At 36.0% G+C, this 22206-nt stretch overlaps 1 protein-coding gene across 8 annotated transcripts in view; it reads right to left on the reverse strand.

The window, feature by feature from the left end:
* LOC110459431 (mitogen-activated protein kinase kinase kinase kinase 3-like) overlaps positions 1–22206 on the reverse strand; it is a 70017-nt gene that overhangs the window by 9559 nt on the left and 38252 nt on the right. For 4 of the 8 annotated variants that reach the window (XM_021511671.1, XM_021511668.1, XM_021511669.1 and 1 more), the window contains 14 exons: positions 17333–17395; positions 12974–13013; positions 11241–11525; positions 10492–10548; positions 10169–10253; positions 9173–9252; positions 8831–8891; positions 8139–8244; positions 7602–7764; positions 6969–7069; positions 2369–2454; positions 1845–1910; positions 1371–1463; positions 364–434 (listed from right to left, as the gene is read on the reverse strand). In XM_021511671.1, coding sequence (XP_021367346.1) covers positions 364–434; positions 1371–1463; positions 1845–1910; positions 2369–2454; positions 6969–7069; positions 7602–7764; positions 8139–8244; positions 8831–8891; positions 9173–9252; positions 10169–10253; positions 10492–10548; positions 11241–11525; positions 12974–13013; positions 17333–17395 — 1357 coding nt within the window. The remainder of the gene's footprint in view (positions 1–363; positions 435–1370; positions 1464–1844; positions 1911–2368; positions 2455–6968; positions 7070–7601; positions 7765–8138; positions 8245–8830; positions 8892–9172; positions 9253–10168; positions 10254–10491; positions 10549–11240; positions 11526–12973; positions 13014–17332; positions 17396–22206) is intronic. The other 4 variants (XM_021511674.1, XM_021511672.1, XM_021511673.1 and 1 more) reach the window with 1 other exon arrangement.

Genomic DNA, 22206 nt, shown 5'->3' on the forward strand with positions numbered 1-22206 from the left:
GGGGGGGGGGGGGGAGGTCTTAATGTGGGAGAAAACCGATTTCCCAGAGAAAACCCACGTGGTAAAAGGCAAGTGTGTTATCCACTGCGCCAACCTACTAAATGACCTACTATGGGATACGTCCAATGAGAGACTATTGTCTTACTCTTGTAGAAAGGATCTGTATTGTGAATTGCTCTGCATTACAATTTTCAAAACTTTTGGTTTGAATTTTTGTTCGGTAAATTTGTCCTTCTCCCAGTCACTAAATGACATGTGACCCTTGATATGTGCCTTGTTACCAACAGTTAACCAATAAAGATTGTTAATGTTTACTTTTTCTCTTTGAAATGATAATCAGAATAAATCATGTATGCAACTTACTTCATTTGCCTTAAAGCTCCGTCCCTGCATACCATGCTTGTGGAAGGCTAAAACGCTGTCTTGTAAGCACACTGAAAAAAACACCATTTAATATAGATCATAATTCTCCTAAAGAAACTCCGTACATACCTGCACACTCACAACATATGTCATGATTCATTTTAAAATAGTGCAGCTTGAAATATAACATTGTAATACGTGCACTTGGTTTTTTTTTCTTACTTTGGTATCAAGAAAGAAAGAGAAGAAAGATTTACATTGATTTTGGTTTGGTTTGTTTGTGTTTTACATCCTATTAACAGCTATGGTCATTTAAGGACATGCCAGTTTGTGGCGGAGGAAAGTCAGAGTTCCTGGAGAAAAAACCCCACACAGGTCTCAAACTTGTCAAGATGCCTTAACCACTTAGCCCCCTATTTATTATTTACATTGAAACCTCTTTTATGGATAGATTTCATATATATACAGGACAGTGATAATTAAATAACAGCTACAGTTCTGATATGTTGGACCAATCTTGCATTAATGATATCATAATGGAAAAATAATAGCAAGTCTTTTGACAAAGGATTTCAAAAGTCAGCTAAGATTTTAAAATTTAGTTATGCTTTCTTTAGCGAAACAGTCTGAAGTTTAAATCACTATACATTTTTGAGTGAAAGTCGCAATTAGCATTGAACTGCATAGATGTTGCAGACATACTAGTATACCTGTAACATGTGTCAACAAAACTTTATAATTGTGGTCTTAATTTTTGGTAATGACATGAATGCCCATAAGAGATGCCTGCTCTGGTGGGGAAAACCCCCCACTGATTTTCTCTCTCAAAATGAAAGATTTGTCAGGAAAATATTTTCTATATTTGGATATATATATGACACATACTTCAACAAAATGTTCACAACACAACACAACACACCGATGTCATCAATGCACAATCACCAGTAGGAAATAAAACCGTTCACTTGAACCAAATGACAAAATATGAAGTGTAACTGTATACTCACCCAAGGATTCCACAGAGGAATCGAAATGTAACTCTGCCGCCTGGCGCTTACTAGACTTCAACTTTCCTGACATATTTACAACTTTTATATATTCTGAAACGAAGATAGAAGAAATAACAATCAATACCAACCCAAAATGTACATAATGTTAAAATTTGCCATGACTTCTCATTTGATGTTGTCTGGTCGTCTCTTCTTTAGAATTTCGATTACTCATATGGCCGCACTAGTGAATTCCATTTAGGAATCCATTAACTGGGGTACACAGACCTTCACTGAACATTCACTAGCTGACATTGGATCTCATTTCCCCCTGTATTACTATAATGTTAAGTGTTTAAAAGCACAACTATCTTCATTATGTCTTTTACTTGTTGTCTTTTTGATGATTGAAAACCAACTATAAAAAGGAAAGTTGCTCTAAATCCAGAATTGATGTAAGAGTAACATGCGAGATCGGAAGTGAATACTTACTATCAAAACAGACTAGAATTGTATCTTTCTCCAGCTGTGTCACATTGACAACAGGTAGTTCTTCTCCTGTAAGACAACAAACACATGGAATGCATTAAAAAATTCAAATCCAAATCAGTTTAACCCTTTCACCCCTATGTAACTTTAGCAGACTCTTCCATGCATTGATATGGATAAGTTCATTATGGTTTACAGTGGTGAAAGGGTTAATCATTATTTGCTATATTTGTATGTTTTGTTTACCAGTAAAATATGAGCACACGGAAATCTTTTTTTTTTTTTTTTTTTTAAATGAAAACAGGTTGATGATCAGGTGTTCCTAAACAGTGTAGAATCCATCCCTTACCAAAAATAGATATACCAAGACATTTGTTGCCCTTCGACAATAAAACCTATTTTTGCCCATCACATTTTTTACATTACAGAGGGCGAAAAAGATAAAAAATAAACTGCAGCGGAGGTTACCTAGCATGAGCAATGTATGACTTTTTCCTGTTACCTCTTTGTACATTTGTAGTACTCACCATCCCTGTTTTCTGTTATCTCTGTAAACCAGTTGGAGTTGGAATTCAAGTTAATTATATCAAACTTGAGTAAGATCTTCTCATCCCTGCAAAAACAAACCAGACCTTGTTATAAACACCTGCATGCATCAGACTCCAATATAACAGAAGAACTATTGCTGCAACCAGTAACCATGCAAGGTTATAACAGTAAAACTGGGATTACCTCAGCCAGTAGAACTGTAAATTATAGTACTATGACCAGTAGAACTGTGAATACTAGAAATCAACTGTAACCAGTAGAACTGTAAATTATAGAACTGTAACCAGTAGAACTGTAAATACTTGTACTGTAACCAGTAGAACTGTAAATATCAGTAAGTAACTAGTAGAACTGTAAATATCAGTACAGTAACTAGTGGAACTGTAACCAGTAGTACTGTAACCAGTAGACCTGTGAATACTAGAACTGTAACCAGTAGAACTGTATATTATAGTGCTGTAACCAGTAGAACTGTAAATACTTGTACTGTAACCAGTAGAACTGTAAATGCTAGTACTGTAACCAGTAGAACTGAAAATACTAGAACTGTAAATACTAGTACTGTAACCAGTAGAACTGTTAATACTAGAACTGTAAATACTAGAACTGTAACCAGTAGAACTGTAAATACTAGTACTGTAACCAGTAAAACTGTAAATACTAGAAATGTAACCAGTAGAACTGTAAATACTAGTACTGTTACCAGTACAACTGTGAATACTAGAACTCAACTGTAACCAGTAGAACTGTAAATACTAGTACTGTAACCAGTAGAACTGTAAATACTAGTACTGTAACCAGTAGAACTGTAAATANCAGTAACCAGTAGAACTGTGAATACTAGTACTGTAACCAGTAGAACTGTAAATACTAGTACTGTAACCAGTAGAACTGTAAATATCAGTACAGTAACCAGTAGAACTGTGAATACTAGTACTGTAACCAGTAGAACTGTAAATACTAGTACTGTAACCAGTAGAACTGTAAATACTAGAACTGTAACCAGTAGAACTGTAAACTGTAACCAGTAGAACTGTAAATACTAGATCTGTAACCAGTAGAAATGTAAATACTAGAACTGTTACCAGTAGTACTGTAATCAGTAAAACTGTTACCAGTAGAACTTTAAATACTAGTACTGTAATCAGTAGAACTGTTACCAGTAGAACTTTAAATACTAGTACTGTAATCAATAGATCTTCAAATACTTGTACTGTAATCAGTAGAACTGTTACCAGTAGAACTTTAAATACTAGAACTGTAATCAGTAGAACTTTAAATACTAGTACTGTAACCAGTAGAACTTTAAATACCGGTACTGTTACCAGTAGAACTGTAGATACTATAACTGTAATCAGTAGAACTGTAAATACTAGAACTGTAACCAGTAGAACTGTAAATAGTAGAACTGTAACCAGTAGAACTGGAAATACTATAACTGTAACCAGTAGAACTGTTACCAGTAGAACTGTAGATACTATAACTGTAATCAGTAGAATTGTAAATACTAGAACTGTAACCAGTAGAACTGTTACCAGTAGAACTTTAAATACTAGTACTGTAATCAGTAGAACTTTAAATACTAGTACTGTAACCAGAAGAACTTTAAATACTGGTACTGTTACCAGTAGAACTGTAAATACTAGTACTTTGGTTTGTTTGTGCGTTACATCCTTTTAACAGCTATAGTTATATAAGGATGAGCTAGGTTTTGGATAGTACTGCCATAACCAGTCAAAGTGTTAGTTTATACCAGTAGAGCTGTAAAGATTAGTATTGTAACTGGTAGAACAGTGAATATTGTAACCTGTAGAGCTGTAAATAGTTTTACTGTAACTAGTAGAACAGTGAATATTGTAACCTGTAGAGCTGTAAATAGTATTACTGTAACTAGTAGAACAGTGAATATTGTAACCTGTAGAGCTGTAAATAGTATTACTGTAACTAGTAGAACAGTGAATATTGTAACCTGTAGAGCTGTAAATAGTATTACTGTAACTGGTAGAACAGTGAATATTGTAACCTGTAGAGCTGTAAATAGTATTACTGTAACTGGTAGAACAGTGAATATTGTAACCTGTAGAGCTGTAAATAGTATTACTGTAACTGGTAGAACAGTGAATATTGTAACCTGTAGAGCTGTAAATAGTATTACTGTAACTGGTAGAACAGTGAATATTGTAACCTGTAGAGCTGTAAATAGTATTACTGTAACTGGTAGAACAGTGAATATTGTAACCTGTAGAGCTGTAAATAGTATTACTGTAACTGGTAGAACAGTGAATATTGTAACCTGTAGAGCTGTAAATAGTATTACTGTAACTGGTAGAACAGTGAATATTGTAACCTGTAGAGCTGTAAATAGTATTACTGTAACTGGTAGAACAGTGAATATTGTAACCTGTAGAGCTGTAAATAGTATTACTGTAACTAGTAGAACAGTGAATATTGTAACCTGTAGAGCTGTAAATAGTTTTACTGTAACTAGTAGAACAGTGAATATTGTAACCTGTAGAGCTGTAAATAGTATTACTGTAACTAGTAGAACAGTGAATATTGTAACCTGTAGAGCTGTAAATAGTATTACTGTAACTAGTAGAACAGTGAATATTGTAACCTGTAGAGCTGTAAATAGTATTACTGTAACTAGTAGAACAGTGAATATTGTAACCTGTAGAGCTGTAAATAGTATTACTGTAACTAGTAGAACAGTGAATATTGTAACCTGTAGAGCTGTAAATAGTATTACTGTAACTAGTAGAACAGTGAATATTGTAACCTGTAGAGCTGTAAATAGTATTACTGTAACTAGTAGAACAGTGAATATTGTAACCTGTAGAGCTGTAAATAGTTTTACTGTAACTGGTAGAACAGTGAATATTGTAACCTGTAGAGCTGTAAATAGTATTACTGTAACTGGTAGAACAGTGAATATTGTAACCAGCAGAGCTGTAAATAGGATTATTGTAACTAGTAGAACAGTGAATATTGTAACCTGTAGAGCTGTAAATATTATTACTGTAATCAGTCAAAGCCTAAGGTTATACCTGAAAAAAAACCTGTTCATACTAGTGCTGTAATCAGTGAATGTGTAAGTTTATAGCAGAGTAATATAATGTCAGAACTAAAATATCAAGTTATAACAATAGGTTAAATATAAGTACAATACACTCCACTTCATTTTATTTGCTATTACTTCAAGAAACTCATGAAATTTGTGAAAACATTATTTTTTTTATCATTTTTTTTTTTTATGTCAAAACCCTTATTTACCTGCTAATATGAATTCCACATTGTGTAGTTTGGCAGGGGAGATTATTTAGTGAACAAATGGTTTAATGGACGTGTGTTTTCTTCATAACAATTATTAAACGCAGTTATCCATTGGTTCATATGCATTTTTTTTGTATTGACCGTTCAAACTTAATTCTGATTCAGTAATAGATGCCAGGCCCCATTTCTGTCCAATCATCATGTGACATTTAACACATGAAGATGTACATCAAACATTTTTTGATTATTTCAAATGTATTTACTGTCCAAATCAAAAAGATAAGCTTGGCGTTCACCGTCCTTAAAACATGATGGAGTAACAAGTGAAGGCACTAACAATATTGACTTACCAGATTTTTTGTGCTAAGAAAACAAGTTTTCACTTGTAAATAGGAAGAATTCCAGGTTTTGAACCTCAATAAACAGGTAAATATTCCTTTGAAAAAATTTCAGTGATGATCCAAGTGAAGTGATAGAAATTTGAGTAACTTCAAAATGATAACAATAGAATTATACTACATGTCCTTTCGTTGCTGCCCCACACACCACTAGGCGTAATGGTCAGTAGGTGAGTAAGTACATGTACTTAGATTATATATAGTGGATAAAATGGTGTTTCAAGAAAATGTGACACTTAACAAAACAAAGATGTAAAATGGCAAAAAACCGTCATATCAGTAAAAGTGGAGTGTACTGTACTGGGATTAGTCAAAGTGTAAGTTCCTTACAGAAGAGTTTCATCAGTTCCGATGTTTGGGTTTCTGAAATAATATTCGGTATAATAAATTTTCCATTAAATGCTTTGTAAAATGAATACCATTTCCTGCATAAAATTCTCGGCAATCGGGTGAACAAGAAATGTGACCAAAAAGTAGTTTCATCAAAAAGTTGTTTCATTTGGACAATGAGCACCCCCCGCCCCCCACCCCATCTCATTATATATATATTTTTTTACCAGGAATTACACACCCAGGAACAAGATTCCACTTTTACACAGGGTTAACCATATTCAGAACCAGCACTGAACTAACCTGATTCTTTTGATAATCCTTACTCTCAAAATCTGGAAATGCTGCTTATGATTTCTTTTGCTAATAAGGCAAATTCATCATCCTTAAATTAACCAAAGACTTTAGTTCAGACTTTCAAAAGGGGTTTTATTGAATTCTCATTGGATTTCCTTGTTTGTTAGTGACATTAATTCCAATACCCCAATCACATCATATAGAACTCAATATAAATAACACAAACATTTAACACAAACAAGGATTTATTGTACGGGAATCTTACAGGCTGAGTACATACCCGACCCTAATTCCCAGACACACCATGGGGTACTCCAGTTCAGGGGAGATAAACATCTCAAAAACTGTCGGCTGGATTGACATCTCGTCACACTCAAATGACTGCAAATAAATTCAGTTTATGTGATACTGCGGTATTTGACAGGACATGTAATTTATAGAAATTGAAGAATTGAAGAGCATCAACTTATTGAGGGGTTCATGATAAAATTCACTGTATATATAGGATCTTACATGAGTTTCCATTTCATATGAGATTTATGAAACAAGTCTAAGAACTTTTCAATTTAGCGAGCCTCTGTCGAGCTAAAATGATTTTTTTTTGACGAGTTTCATAAATTTCATATGAAATGAAAACGAGTGTAAGATCTTTTTTTATCACATAATCAAGATTTGTGGCATTAATTGTGTAAAACAACAATTTTCATGCAATCTTGAAATGTACTTGTCCTAGTCGTGACGTTACAATTGAAAATTACAACCAATCACAGGGCTGATAGGTCGTATTACATGGGTTAATACGCAAAAAAAATATGACACAGGTATATTCCTGGATAATAACGCAGTACATTATGTGATAAATAATGGTAGTACACTATGTCACTTAAGTGGCTTAAGCAGTGGATGGACTTACCTTTAGGAGCATGAACTTATTGAGGGGTTCGTACCACTGCATAAGTATGATGCCGTTATGGAGAGCCCCACACAGATACTTGTACCCATTGTAGGGGTTCCTCCCCACACAGCACCTAGTACAGCCCCGCGTGTCCGGAACCTTCGTCGTCGGGTTGAACTTCCTGTGAACGTCAGAAAAAGCAGTCTTTCATGTGTAAATAAGGATAAAATTGACATAATACTGAAAAATATACTCCATTTTGTCATCCTTAAAATTGTGTTTCAAAAGAATTGTGCCCTAGCATGGTTTTTCCTTACCTAGGTAAAATATGCCAATTTGGCAAACGACTTGATAAAATATCAAAAACATTTTATCAAACTGAATATTAAATTCTGTCAGCTTTACAAAACTCAAGTGATTATAACAAAGCTAATTCTAGTTTAGATTGCATAATTATATTTAAATAATTTGTACAAAAACATTTTATGCATTCTGAACAAGCAGCGAGAAATCGTAAAGCAACTATTCAATGCATTATGAGATAATTAGCATTACCTAGGGACTAATTTCTCTGGTATCTTGTTCATCGGGAGTGAGAACCTGGTGGTCTGACGACTGAACAACATCATTAGGTCGTGTCGGTACAGGTGAGGGGTTTTACCTGTAACACAATAGTTTCTTCAAAATTCATATTTCAATAAGATCTTCATTTTCAAAAGAGCAAAATTTATTCTTTTACAATTTACGGGTACATCTTTGAAACAGCTAAGGCCAGATGCGGATGGTCTAATTGATCTATAGAAAGAGTAAACAATGAGTTATTGATTTAGATATTTGAGTAAAATCTGAACTAAGATGAATCTTTTGCAGTCCCTTGAAACCAGTCTTTAATTACTCAGCATTAAAGACAAAGAAAATCACTTTCTGGGGCGATAAAGCCTTGTAAGATATGACAAGATGTCATTGAAGCCAGTTGTCAACAAAGGCAGGTTTAATTTAAGTCTTGTGTCAGTAAGGTCAGGTGTCTGTTAAGTCAGGTGTTAGTATAGACATGTTTCATTGTAACTGTTTTTTCATAAAGTAAAAATAATTTGATACTAGATGGAAGGATTACTGTATACTGGGAACTATTCGTTGCAGTTTAATTTTTGCCCTATGCCCGCTGTAATGAGGACAAATTTTTCAATACAGCAAACTGGCGAAGGGTGAAAATTCGCGGTATATAGTAAAGACAGATTGGTGTTTACCTGAGAGGGACATGAGCACATCCTTGATCACATACACCCACGTACATCTTCTCGCATGTAGCTAAAACAGACACCACACAGCCAATAGGTACACAGGCAAAACACAACAGAAATTCCAATATTTACAAAGCACTCCTAGTTATACATTTTCTCAGCATTTAGTCACTATTTCACTTCTTCAAGTATTCTCTTCAATATAGAGTTTTGTGTCAATCTTATGTTAAATACAGGTGTACATGAAAGACATTTTTTTAAACTGTTGTTATTGACAGGAATTTGTTACAGACTAGCCTTGACAATTTATATTTGATAACATCTTACAATCTGTTAATAACAACTCACCAGCTCTAGTGAAGCCTCGTGGAGTTCGTTCATGTTGAGGGTATACATACCCTCGTTGGCACCGATAAGTATGTATTGGTCTGCAACAAAGAGCAAATTACATGCACTACCGAACGGAAATCTACAGAAAACTTGCACGTCAAGTGTAAACCATTTTAGCGAGAATTCTCATATATTTTTGTAGGGCTGTCACCCAAATCTTGGTCGGTTTTGGTCAGAACCATGATACAAATAAGAATACCCAGGTACCCGCAAATGTAGTTCACGATTCCATACTTTTTGTAGGTTTACATGTAACCAGGTCGGTTCATATTTAAATTTTTCAGGTATTCAGAGGGAAAAATCCTTCACTAGTGATGGCCTTATAGTTCTGGATACCATCATTTAATAATTATTTAACAATATCAAAATTTTGCACATCACATTTGTCTGTTAATTTAAACAGAATCAGTTTAGGAAATATATACCAGCAGCAAGGACACCAATATTACGAGCTGGACAATAGGATCAGTACGTACTATGGGCTGGGTTATAAAATCAGTATATTTCACTGACTGACTGATTTATACAAACACCTGTTATCTGGTATGGGAGTTATATTGGTCATAGCAGATTAGAAAACTATAACAACGGTTTATACTAAAGCAGCATGTTTGGAAAGCTGTGGTAGTCATATCGCTGGTATATAAGATAGTGGTCCCGGTAGATTGGATCATAACCCTATGAGAATGGTTTATATTAGTTTGTTTGTGTTTTTCGTCCTATTAACAGCTAAATATGGTCATTTAAGAACGTGCCAGGGTTTGGTGGTTGAGGAAAGAGTTTCCGTAGAAAAACCACCAACCTACATTTGCCCTACATAGGTCTTGAACCAGCGACCGAGCGGTGGAGGGCTAGTGGTAAAAGAATGCCAGACGCCTTAACCACTTGGCCACCGTGGCCCCCATACTATTACTAGAGCCAGTTTGGGATGTTGGACATGGTTACTATACAAACCTCTGGTATCTGGATGTACCCAGCTAGCCGTACAGTTTATGTGCAATGGACACCCATTGAAAACCTTGGAAAAACAGGCACCCATCTGCAACACAAAAATAAGAAATAAGAAAATGCTTCATGAATAGTGAAAAGTAGTACAGTATAAAACAATGCATGGTTTTCCACTAGTGTTTGATAAAACATGCCTTTTTTTGATTTTCAAAAGTAGCTGGCTGAATGTTGACAGGTTATAGTATCGTGAAAAGTTTAATCCAGCTAATAGGTGAAGAGCAGGCTGTTTTTGCCAGCATCTGTCTTTACACGAAAACATGATCACTTACATGGACCTTGGGTGTTGGTGGTAGTCCGTTACTAACAGGGCGTAAAGACTTCTCTTGCTGTAAACAGAAAAGAGTACATTTCATTGGTTTCAATACCACAGCATCATAGGCACAATGTAAGTTCCTGATAATTCCTTACTATTGTTATTTTTGTGGCTCTGATAACTAAGTCAGATCACATGCTGATAGTACTCAATTGTTCTGCGGAAATAAATTATAGCAAATAATGATAATGAAGAACACATTATTCAGTTCTCCTTGCTTAAAATTTAAACATATCTGACTGTAGTCAATACTGACAAAGTAAACTGCCATGATTATGGTGGGTTTTTTTTGCAGTCAACAAAAAGTATAATAAGCACAAGCTACGGTTTCCCCGCCCACACAGCTTCTGCATACCCACCCTAATAGCCACTGTTTCCCTACAAACTCAGCTATAGTTTCCTCTCCCATTCAGCTACTGTTTCCCTTCCCACTCAGCTAGTTTCCTCGCCCACTCAGCTACTGTTTCCCTACCCACTCAGCTAGTTTCCTCGCCAACACAACAACTGTTTCCCTATTCACACAGATACTGCTTCCCGTACCCTGTCAGCTACTGTTTCCCTACCCACTCAGCTAGTTTCCCCACCCACACAACAACTATTTCCCTGGTCACACAGCTACTGTTTCCCCGCCCACACAACAACTATTTCCTTGCCAACACAATAACTGTTTCCCCACCCACTCAGCTACCACCATCAACTAGTCACCTGGTCCTTTTTGTCTCTGCGTGGTACAACAGGAGGTGGTCGGTCTTCTGAGGTGGTTGGTGTGCTCCCATTCCCCATACTGTTTATCACACCGTTCTGTGTGCGTAGTTTGGGAGGAATGGCTGGCGGCACCTCTGTTTCCTCTTCTGTTGGGGGTCGTGAGTCTGGGGTCAAGGTCAGCACGCGGTCAATGAGGTTGTCAATGTCTGGTGGATCCATGTCCAACAACTCGGCCCCCGGTTCATTATTCCCACCCTCATTACAGTTGGAGTCCTGGGAGAACTTCTATGGGATGAAAGAAGACATACAGTATACCATGAAACTTTCGCCGAGTCCAATATTCCCCTTCACTGCTATAATCTCTACACGCCTAGTGTTAAATTCACCCGTCAAACGTACCTACTATATCAGGTAAACTGTAAACTTCTATATAGGGTAAACTGTGTACTACTTTATAGGGTAAACTGTGTACCACTATATAGGGTAAACCGTATACTACTTTATAGGGTAAACTGTGTACTACTTTATAGGGTAAACTACTTTATAGGGTAAACTGCGTTCTACTTTATAGAGTAAACTGTGTACTACTTTATGGGGTAAACTGTGTACTACTTTCTAGGGTAAACTGTGTTCTACTTTATAGGGTAAACTGTGTTCTACTTTATAGGGTAAACTGTGAACTACTTTATATGGTCAACTCTGTACCACTATATAGGGTAAACCGTATACTACTTTATAGGGTAAACTGCGTTCTACTTTATAGAGTAAACTGTGTACTACTTTATGGGGTAAACTGTGTACTACTTTCTAGGGTAAACTGTGTTCTACTTTATAGGGTAAACTGTGTACCCCTATATAGGGTAAACTGTGTACCACTATATAGGGTAAACTGTGTACTACTTTATAGGGTAAACTGTGAACTACTTTATATGGTCAACTCTGTACCACTATATAGGGTAAACTGTGTACTACTTTATAGGGTAAACCGTATACCACTATATAGGGTAAACTGTGTACCACTATATAGAGTAAACTGTGTACTACTTTATAGGGTAAACTGTGTTCTACTTTATAGGGTAAACTGTGTACTTCTATATAGGGTAAACTGTTAACTACTGTGTAGGGTAAACTGTGTACTACTTATAGGGTAAACTATGTACTACTTTATAGGGTAAACTGTGTACTACTATATAGGGTAAACTGTGTACTACTTTATAGGGTAAACTGTGTACTACTATATAGGGTAAACTGTGTACTACTTTATAGGGTAAACTGTGTTCTACTTTATAGGGTAAACTGTGTACTACTATATAGGGTAAACTTTTAACTACTTTATAGGGTAAAATGTGTACTTATATTGGCGGTCATGATAAATTCGCCCTTATTGAGGAGGGCTAGAAAGGCGAAAATTGAAGAGCAGCAGAAATTTCCCGATATACAGTAGCCTTCCAACTGTCCAGCATCCTATAAGTGTTTAGTATGTATAACAGTAAGGATGACTGTCTCATACGGTTTAAAGAAAGGATTGCTGTTCTAGAGTATACATCAAGTAAGGACATAATAGAATTTATATAAACATTAATTTGGGTAATGAGCCAATACTGGAGTAAACTTAGGGTAAACCCTTTCACCACTGTAGACCACAATGGACTTATCCAGATGCTGTGAGTTGGTCTCTCTCCTGTCCTATATGTTTGTCTAAAGTCATTGAAAATGAACACTTTTTTACTTACTCTGGGAGGTAGTGGAGGGGGGTTCACTTGTAAGGTGGATCTGAAAATACAGAAAGACATACAGATATTCAGTCAAGAACCAACAAGCTTCATGTTTCTTGCTGTTTAAGTATCAAACATAGGAAAAACTCTTGAGTTATAAATGTACCCTGTCTTGAATTTAAACATATCAAGTTTACATCAATGTACCTAAAAAAAAATCTTTCTAAAAAAGGAAAAATTCTCAATAATTAATTCCTGTCATTTGTACATACAATGTATTTTCCCTTTGATCCAGCGAAGATTTTATAACAAAATAGAAATAGAACATTAATAATTCTTTACCAGACAAAATTTAATTTAAATTACATTAAAACATTGTTTACAAAATTAAAGGACTGTCTATTCTACATGTAAACAACAGGCCTGCAAGCATGTCCACCTTACAATAGTAAAGCACTTGTCATTACACGAAGGTAAGGATCAGCATCAAAAGCTAAAGCCATGGTGTCGATGGCAGTGTCTCTTCCTATAATGTTCTATAAGTGCTGTGCAAACAATCTGAGCTACATACGTTGTACCAGTAAAAGTCTCTATATATATTGTGCTGGAAAACTAACTAGTAGGAATCTGACACAAAAATAAGCCTCTAAGTTGATTTCTATGTCCCATGTCTTATGAGAGGAAATAAATATTCTAATTTTATTTAGATCGAAAATCAAGTGAAAATGATCCAAGATCAGAGGACCTGTACTTAACATGCAGGTGCGGAGGTAACATTATCTACAGTGTACAGTACTAGTGTGTGGCTTAAATAAGCTAGGGGTGTTGATAAATGTCCAGTGCCACCTCGTGTTCGGTTCTGTCAAGCTATAGGGGCATGTAATACAGTGGCCAGGAATGGCATTCACGCAGAATTGAATGCAATCAAGCCTGAATGTTGTACTTGTATATTGTATATATGTGTACAGCCAATGGACAATTACAGCCAAACTAATAATTGTTTAAAATATTACACTGTCTGTTATATTGCATATACACTTATCATGCTCAGGAAATAGATGTAATACATAGTCTATGTTGAATAATCTAAACTTTATATTTGTTTATTTTACAACAGTTATGAAGCAATTTATTTCAACTTATAATAATCACTGGATGTTAGCGCACGGCGGTGGGGGGTGGGAGGTGTCTTAATGTGGGAGGAAACTGAAGTACCCAGAGAAAACCTGCATGGTCGGGCAGATGACCCCATACCTTTTCATGTACAATTTGGGTATTAAACCCCGGCCGCCTTGGTGGAAGGCAAATGCGTTATCCACTGAGCCACCTGACCACCCATAGACTATGTTGTAAAGATGTAACTGAAGTTAACTAGAAAAACTAAGGATAGACATGCCCCCACCTCATTTTATCTGGATATTTAAACTTTGTTTGCAGGGGGTTTTGTACCCCAATCTCGCATATCCATTCCTTCTTGCACATCTATATATGATGTGCTTTCACTTCACTGTGCAAAGTTACCAAAAAATCCAACAAACCTTTAAGAATGAGTTGCGTTTATATGGTTTCTGAATCAGAAAGTTTCAAAGGTCATAACTCAAGGAAAAATATTTTAATCACAAATTCATTTCTTCAAGGGGGGGTGTATGATTAAGTATTAAAATGTTATTTAGCAGAAATATTTGTGGGAATATTGGAGTTAATCAATATGAATTATCCTTAATATTTTTTTGTCCAGAGCGGGTAAACTTAGTTCTATTCTACTTGTAACCGTTACAAGGGTATTTATTGAAAAAAAAAACAACGTTACACAACTTCCTGTTACTCGGTAAATGGTATGTTCCTGTTCATGCAGTTTGCCATTCAGCTGACAATTCATTTCCCACCACAAAACAACTTCAAAATGAACAGGGTAAGGATCCCTGTCCCACTGCACCGTGTTTTTATTTTATTTACAATAACCTCCCTTTGTTTTCGCCTCGGATACAAATGTAACTAAGTTGGTCCGGGACATTTCCATTGACCAGGTGGCTCAATCAGTTAAGGGAGATAGTGCACCAATCTGTAATCCAGGGTCCAAACCCTAGTCTAGCCCTGCCAAGTGTTTACACTCAGAATACTATCGTTGATTATTTTTGGTTAATTTCATCTCTATTAAGTTTTCATAAAAGTCCCACAAGGTATATATTTCTTTTCAGAAATGATTTTTTAAAGCTATAGTCATACCAGAAAAATATCTTTTGAATGCATACCTGCAGTATCATACGTTTTTAGCAGTGGTACAGGGATCCTAATCATACAGGAAGTCTTGTTCTAACATTACACAGTATACAATAAATATGAAAGTACAAACAATACGTACGTCTTAAAACTATTTCTCTGTAGTAATATTATCAAATGCGTTTCTGTAAATTTGGAAGAAAGGGCTTCGTAGGGATTATGGAAAATCATGTACCAGACTTGTGTGGAATCATGTACGTGTCATTACTAATATACAGGTTTTAATCAGCCCAGACTTGTGTGGAATCATGAACGTGTCATTACTAATATACAGGTTTTAATCAGAGCAGACTTGTGTGGAATCATGTACGTGTCATTACTAATATACAGGTTTTAATCAGACCAGACTAGTGTGGAATCATGTACGTGTCATTACTAATATACGGGTTTTAATCAGACCAGACTTGTGTGGAATCATGAACGTGTCATTACTAATATACAGGTTTTAATCAGCCCAGACTTGTGTGGAATCATGAACGTGTCATTACTAATATACAGGTTTTAATCAGACCAGACTTGTGTGGAATCATGTACGTGTCATTACTAATATACAGGTTTTAATCAGGAATTTCTGTTACTGATCAAACAAATCTGTGATTGTTAATATTGAATCAGTGATACCACCGCACACAAATTTGGACAGGATTGATAGTGGATATTACTGATGGCAAGGAATAGACACGTGAAATGGCTGTCAACTTAAAGATCACCACTGCACACTAAGGAAGGCTAATGAATTATCTCCCTTTATCAAACTGCTTTCAGTTGATATTTTGCACAACAAAGTGCTCATATTATTTATCAATCAAGCAATTCCTCCATTCTTTCATAGACGTATACAAAGACTATATTTACAATTATACTAACAAACAATATAATATTCATGTCAGTACTTAGGGTGTATCTATTAATGCTAGGCTTTTATTAAAATGCTATGTAAATCTCAAAAATGTTTTCTTTATATGACATTTTACCCCGAAATTCAGATCATTTTGCAAATTAAATATACAGAAGAAATTCAGTAATGTCCCTTAGCATTCGTTTTACTATGACTGATTATCTCCCTTGCTTGACAGACCAACTATGGTTACCCATTTTAATTTCCTTACATATCTATTGTTTTAATTAGTACATGCTGGAATTGTGCAACTTTATAAAACATTCTCAATACAGAGTTGTAACTAATTAATGAGAGTCCTATAGAACAGGCTAGGTATGCTACAAGATCGTCCGATCATTGGGCGATTCAAGTTACACGAGGTTGGATGGAAGACAAATGTGGGATGTCAATAGTATGGTGTATTGCATAACACAAGATTTCTGTGAGGTCTGCCATGCAGATTAGTGTAGAAGTGTGGGTGATGTTCGTAGACACGGGACTCCTGTCAACAAAACTCAACATTCTCAACCATAACACAACAACCAAACAACTGTGATGGAACAGTAACACAGCCACCCACCGACACCGCAAGGACACACAGCCGTACCAGGTGGCAAGATTGTGTCACCTTTACCTTAGTTAAGGGAATGGGATAAACCTTTGATTGAAAAATGTTTCTTTCAAAAATTAATAGCAGAGAGAAAATCTAAAAAAAGTAATCATAGGCTTGGGTCCAATATTGTGATTGTTTTTCTAAGTTTCATAGAAAGGTGGAAAATTGCAAAAATTGTTCTTTCTTCAGGACAGAGATAATGAATCGCGCAAAAATTATCAACAAAAACAGGGTAAGCATATTAGAGTCTGCTTATGAATGTGAATTTGAAAATTCTGTGTGACTTGGATCTTCATCTGTGGCAAATTATATATTTTCGAGTTAGGACATACGATAATACTTGTGAATCCAATATGTTGAGCACCGACAAAGAAACACAATATTTGTGGACAAGATTTAGTATGATGTTAAAAAAAAAAATAAAAAAAATAAAGGAAAATTTCTGCAATTGACGTGCAAATGATGACAAACAAGAAGTACAATTCTGTCTGATGTAAAGGAATTTCAGAGTTTTGGCTACATATGAAAAATGTTGGAAAGAATTTGGCTGGCGTCCTCATTGTGTTGTGGGTGGGTATATTGGAATTGGTTGTTGTCCGCTTACTGTTGTGAGGGCGAGACAAACTGGTCGTTGAGCTCATCCTCAATTAAGCTGTCACGATGTCCTCTGCAACACATGGTATGTTACACAACTGGTGATTTGAGCTTACACACATTAGAAAGCATCGTAAACACACACAAGTGTCATGTTAATCCTTAGATGTCACAGTACCCTAAATATAGTTCTTGCACTGCAAGTATCAACCCCCCCGTCCTCTCCGAAAACCCCCATAAATACAATAATTTGTCACAAATTTATCAACAAATTTATCAAACTTGTTTTGTTTTAATAATGGTTTTCAATGTACACAAAATGAAATTCAATGTTTTTGTCAGATCAATTAAATAATTTAAACAATATTTTACAGGATAAAATATTTTGCCAAACAAACTCATGAAAATCCAGGTAAGTTTATCTGAAAAAAGATTAATTTAGTCAATACAAAATGAAAAGTTAACTTTTTCATCCTTATTGGAATTAATATATTAATGTGTGAATGGGAAATACAAAATGAAATTGAAAATATGTGTGAAAGAATAAACGATCTTTGACTTTAAACTTGACTTTGAATACAAAAATTGTTAAAAGGCGGCTGGAAACCGTACAAGCTGTACATGTGGTACTGTGACATTAAGGTATATATATACTGTGATATACCAAGTCCTTTCTGTGTATATAAGCTAGTATAAGTATTCTGTAATTTATCATCATCTTATACAGTGCAATAAAAGCCAATCTGTTTAGCCACACTTACACACCTTTAATGCCAATATAGGTTAGCCACACTTATTCTCCTGTTGTTAGCAATAGTTCTACATAAAAATCTGTTTTCGCCACAGTTTTCCTGTTCAGACTAGCACAAGTCTGTGCTAGTAACATAGATACTGTTAGTACTATACAAGTCAGTTCTAGTCACACAGACACTGTTAGCACTACCCAAGTCTGTTCTAGTCATATAGATAATGTTAGTCCTACACAAGTCTGTTCTAGTCACATAGATACTAGTGCAATAAAAGCCAATCTGTTTAGCCACACTTACAAACCTTTAATGCCAATATAGGTTAGCCACACTTATTCTCCTGTTGTTAGCAATAGTTCTACATAATAATCTGTTTTCGCCACAGTTTTCCTGTTCAGACTAGCACAAGTCTGTTCTAGTCACATAGATACTGTTAGTACTATACAAGTCTGTTCTAGTCACACAGACACTGTTAGCACTACCCAAGTCTGTTCTAGTCATATAGATAATGTTAGTCCTACACAAGTCTGTTCTAGTCACATAGATAATGGAAGTACTACACAAGTCTGTTCTAGTCACATAGATAATGGAAGTACTACACAAGTCTGTTCTAGTCACATAGATAATGTTAGTACTACACAAGTCTGTTCTAGTCACATAGATAATGTAAGTACTACACAAGTCTGTTCTAGTCACATAGATACTGTTAGTACTACCCAGGTCTGTTCTAGTCGCATAGGTACTGTTAGTACTATACAAGTCTGTTCTAGTCGCATAGATACTGGTAGTACTACCCAGGTCTGTTCTAGTCGCATAGATACTGGTAGTACTATACAAGTCTGTTCTAGTCACACAGATACTGTTAGCACTTCCCAAGTCTGTTCTAGTCATATAGATAATGTTAGTTCTACACAAGTCTGTTCTAGTCCCCTAGATACTGTTAGTACTACCTAGGTCTGTTCTAGTCACACAGATACTGTTAGCACTACGCAAGTCTGTTCTAGTCACATATATACTGGTAGTACTACCCAGGTCTGGTCTAGTCGCATAGACACTGTTAGTACAACAAAAGGCTGTTCTGGTCACGTATATACTGTACTTGTGTAGTACTAATAGAACTGTAAGTGTGGCTAGAACAGACTTTTGTAGTACTAACCGGACTGTAAGTGTGACTAGAACAGACTTGTTTAGTATTAACAGTATCTATGGTACAAACAGGACTGTAAGTGTGGCTAAAACAGACTTGTAGAGTACTAACCGGACTGTAAGTGTGACTAGAACAGACTTGTGTAGTAATAAAATTATCTATGTGACTAGAACAAACTTGTGTAGTACTAACAGTATATACGTGACCAGAACAGAATAGATCCTGTTAGTACTACCCAGGTCTGTTCTATTCACACAGATACTATTAATACAACAAAAGTCTGTTCTGGTCACACTTACAGTCCTGATAGTACTAACAGTATCTATGCGACTAGAACAGACTTGTATAGTATTAACAGTATCTATGGTACAAACAGGACTGTAAGTGTGGCTAAAACAGACTTGTAGAGTACTAACCGGACTGTAAGTGTGACTAGAACAGACTTGTATGGTACTAACAGTGTCTATTTGACTAGAACAGACCTGGGTAGTACTAACAGTGTCTAGGTGACTAGAACAGACTTGTGTAATACTAACAGTATATACGTGACCAGAACAGCCTTTTGTTGTACTAACAGTGTCTATGCGACTAGAACAGACCTGGGTAATACTAACAGTATCTAGGTGACTAGAACAGACTTGTGTGGTACTAACAGTATCTATGTGACTAGAACAGACTCTTGTAGTACTAACAGTATCTATGCGACTAGAACAGACTAACCGGACTGTAAGTGTGGCTAGAAAAGACTTGTGTTGTACTAAAAGGACTGTAAGTGTGGCTAGAACAGACATGTGTAGTACAAACAGGACTGTAAGTGTGGCTAGAACAGACTTGTATAGTATTAACAGTATCTATGGTACAAACAGGACTGTAAGTGTGGCTAAAACAGACTTGTGTAGTACTAATAGAACTGTAAGTGTGGCTAGAAAAGACTTGTGTTGTACTAAAAAGACTGTAAGTGTGGCTAGAAAAGACTTGTGTTGTACTAAAAGGACTGTAAGTGTGGCTAGAACAGAATTGTGTAGATAGATACTGTTAGTACTACACGAGTCTGTTCTAGTCACATAGATCCTGTTAGTACTACAAGAGTCTGTTCTAGTCACATAGAAAATGTTAGTACTACACAAGTCTGTCTAGAACAGACTTGTGTAGTACTAACAGTATATACGTGACCAGAACAGACTTTTGTTGTATTAATAGTATCTGTGTGACTAGAACAGACCTGGGTAGTACTAACAGTATCTAGGTGACTAGAACAGACTTGTGTAGTACTAACAGTATATACGTGACCAGAACAGACTTTTGTTGTACTAACAGTGTCTATGCGACTAGAACAGACCTGGGTAGTACTACCAGTATCTATGTGACTAGAACAGACTTGTGTAGTACTAACATGACTGTAAGTGTGGCTAGAACAAAATTGTGTAGATAGATACTGTTAGTACTACACAAGTCTGTTCTAGTCACATAGATAATGTTAGTACAACAAAAGTCTGTTCTGGTCACGTATATACTGTTAGTACTACACAAGTCTGTTCTAGTCACATAGATACTGTTAGTACTACACAAGTCTGTTCTAGTCACATAGATACTGGTAGTACTACCCAGGTCTGTTCTAGTCGCATAGATACTGTTAGTACTATACAAGTCTGTTCTAGCCACACTTACAGTCCTGTTAGTACTACACAAGTCTGTTCTAGCCACACTTACAGTCCTGTTAGGACTACACAAGTCTGTTCTAGCCACACTTACAGTCATGTTAGTACTACACAAGTCTGTTATAGCCACACTTACAGTTCTATTAGTACTACACAAGTCTGTTCTAGCCACACTTACTGTCCTGTTAGTACTCTACAGGTCTGTTCTAGCCACAATTACAGTCCTGTTAGTACTACACAAGTCTGTTCTAGCCACACTTACAGTTCTATTAGTACTACACAAGTCTGTTCTAGCCACACTTACAGTCCTTTTAGTACTACACATGTCTGTTCTAGCCACACTTACAGTCATGTTAGTACTCTACAGGTCTGTTCTAGCCACACTTACAGTCCTTTTAGTACAACACAAGTCTGTTCTAGCCACACTTACAGTCCTGTTTGTACTACACAAGTCTGTTCTAGTCACATAGATAATGTTAGTACTACACAAGTCTGTTCTAGCCACACTTACAGTCATGTTAGTACTCTACAAGTCTGTTCTAGCCACACTAACAGTCCTATTAGTACTACACAAGTCTGTTCTAGCCACACTTACATTCCTGTTAGTACTCTACAAGTCTGTTCTAGCCACACTTACAGTTCTATTAGTACTACACAAGTCTGTTCTAGTCACATAGATACTGTTAGTACTATCAGGACTGTAAGTGTGACCAGAACAGACTTTTGTTGTATTAATAGTATCTGTGTGACTAGAACAGACTTGTGTAGTACTAACAGTATCTCTAGGTGACTAGAACAGACTTGTGTAGTACTAACAGTATATACGTGACCAGAACAGACTTGTGTAGTACTAACAGTATCTATGTGACTAGAACAGACCTGGGTAGTACTAACAGTATCTATGTGACTAGAACAGACTTGAGAAGTACTAACAGTATATACGTGACCAGAACAGATTTTTGTTGTACTAACAGTGTCTATGTGACTAGAACAGACCTGGGTAGTACTACCAGTATCTATGTGACTAGAACAGACTTGTGTAGTACTAACAGTATCTATCTACACAATTCTGTTCTAGCCACACTTACAGTCATGTTAGTACTACACAAGTCTGTTCTAGCCACACTTACAGTTCTATTAGTACTACACAAGTCTGTTCTAGCCACACTTACAGTCCTGTTTGTACTACACAAGTCTGTTCTAACCACACTTACAGTCCGGTTAGTACTACACAAGTCTGTTTTAGCCACACTTACAGTCCGGTTAGTACTACACAAGTCTGTTCTAGCCACACTTACAGTCCGGTTAGTACTACACAAGTCTGTTCTAGCCA

Source organism: Mizuhopecten yessoensis, unplaced genomic scaffold (genome assembly GCF_002113885.1).
Source record: "Mizuhopecten yessoensis strain PY_sf001 unplaced genomic scaffold, ASM211388v2 scaffold10065, whole genome shotgun sequence".
Lineage (NCBI taxonomy): Eukaryota > Metazoa > Mollusca > Bivalvia > Pectinida > Pectinidae > Mizuhopecten > Mizuhopecten yessoensis.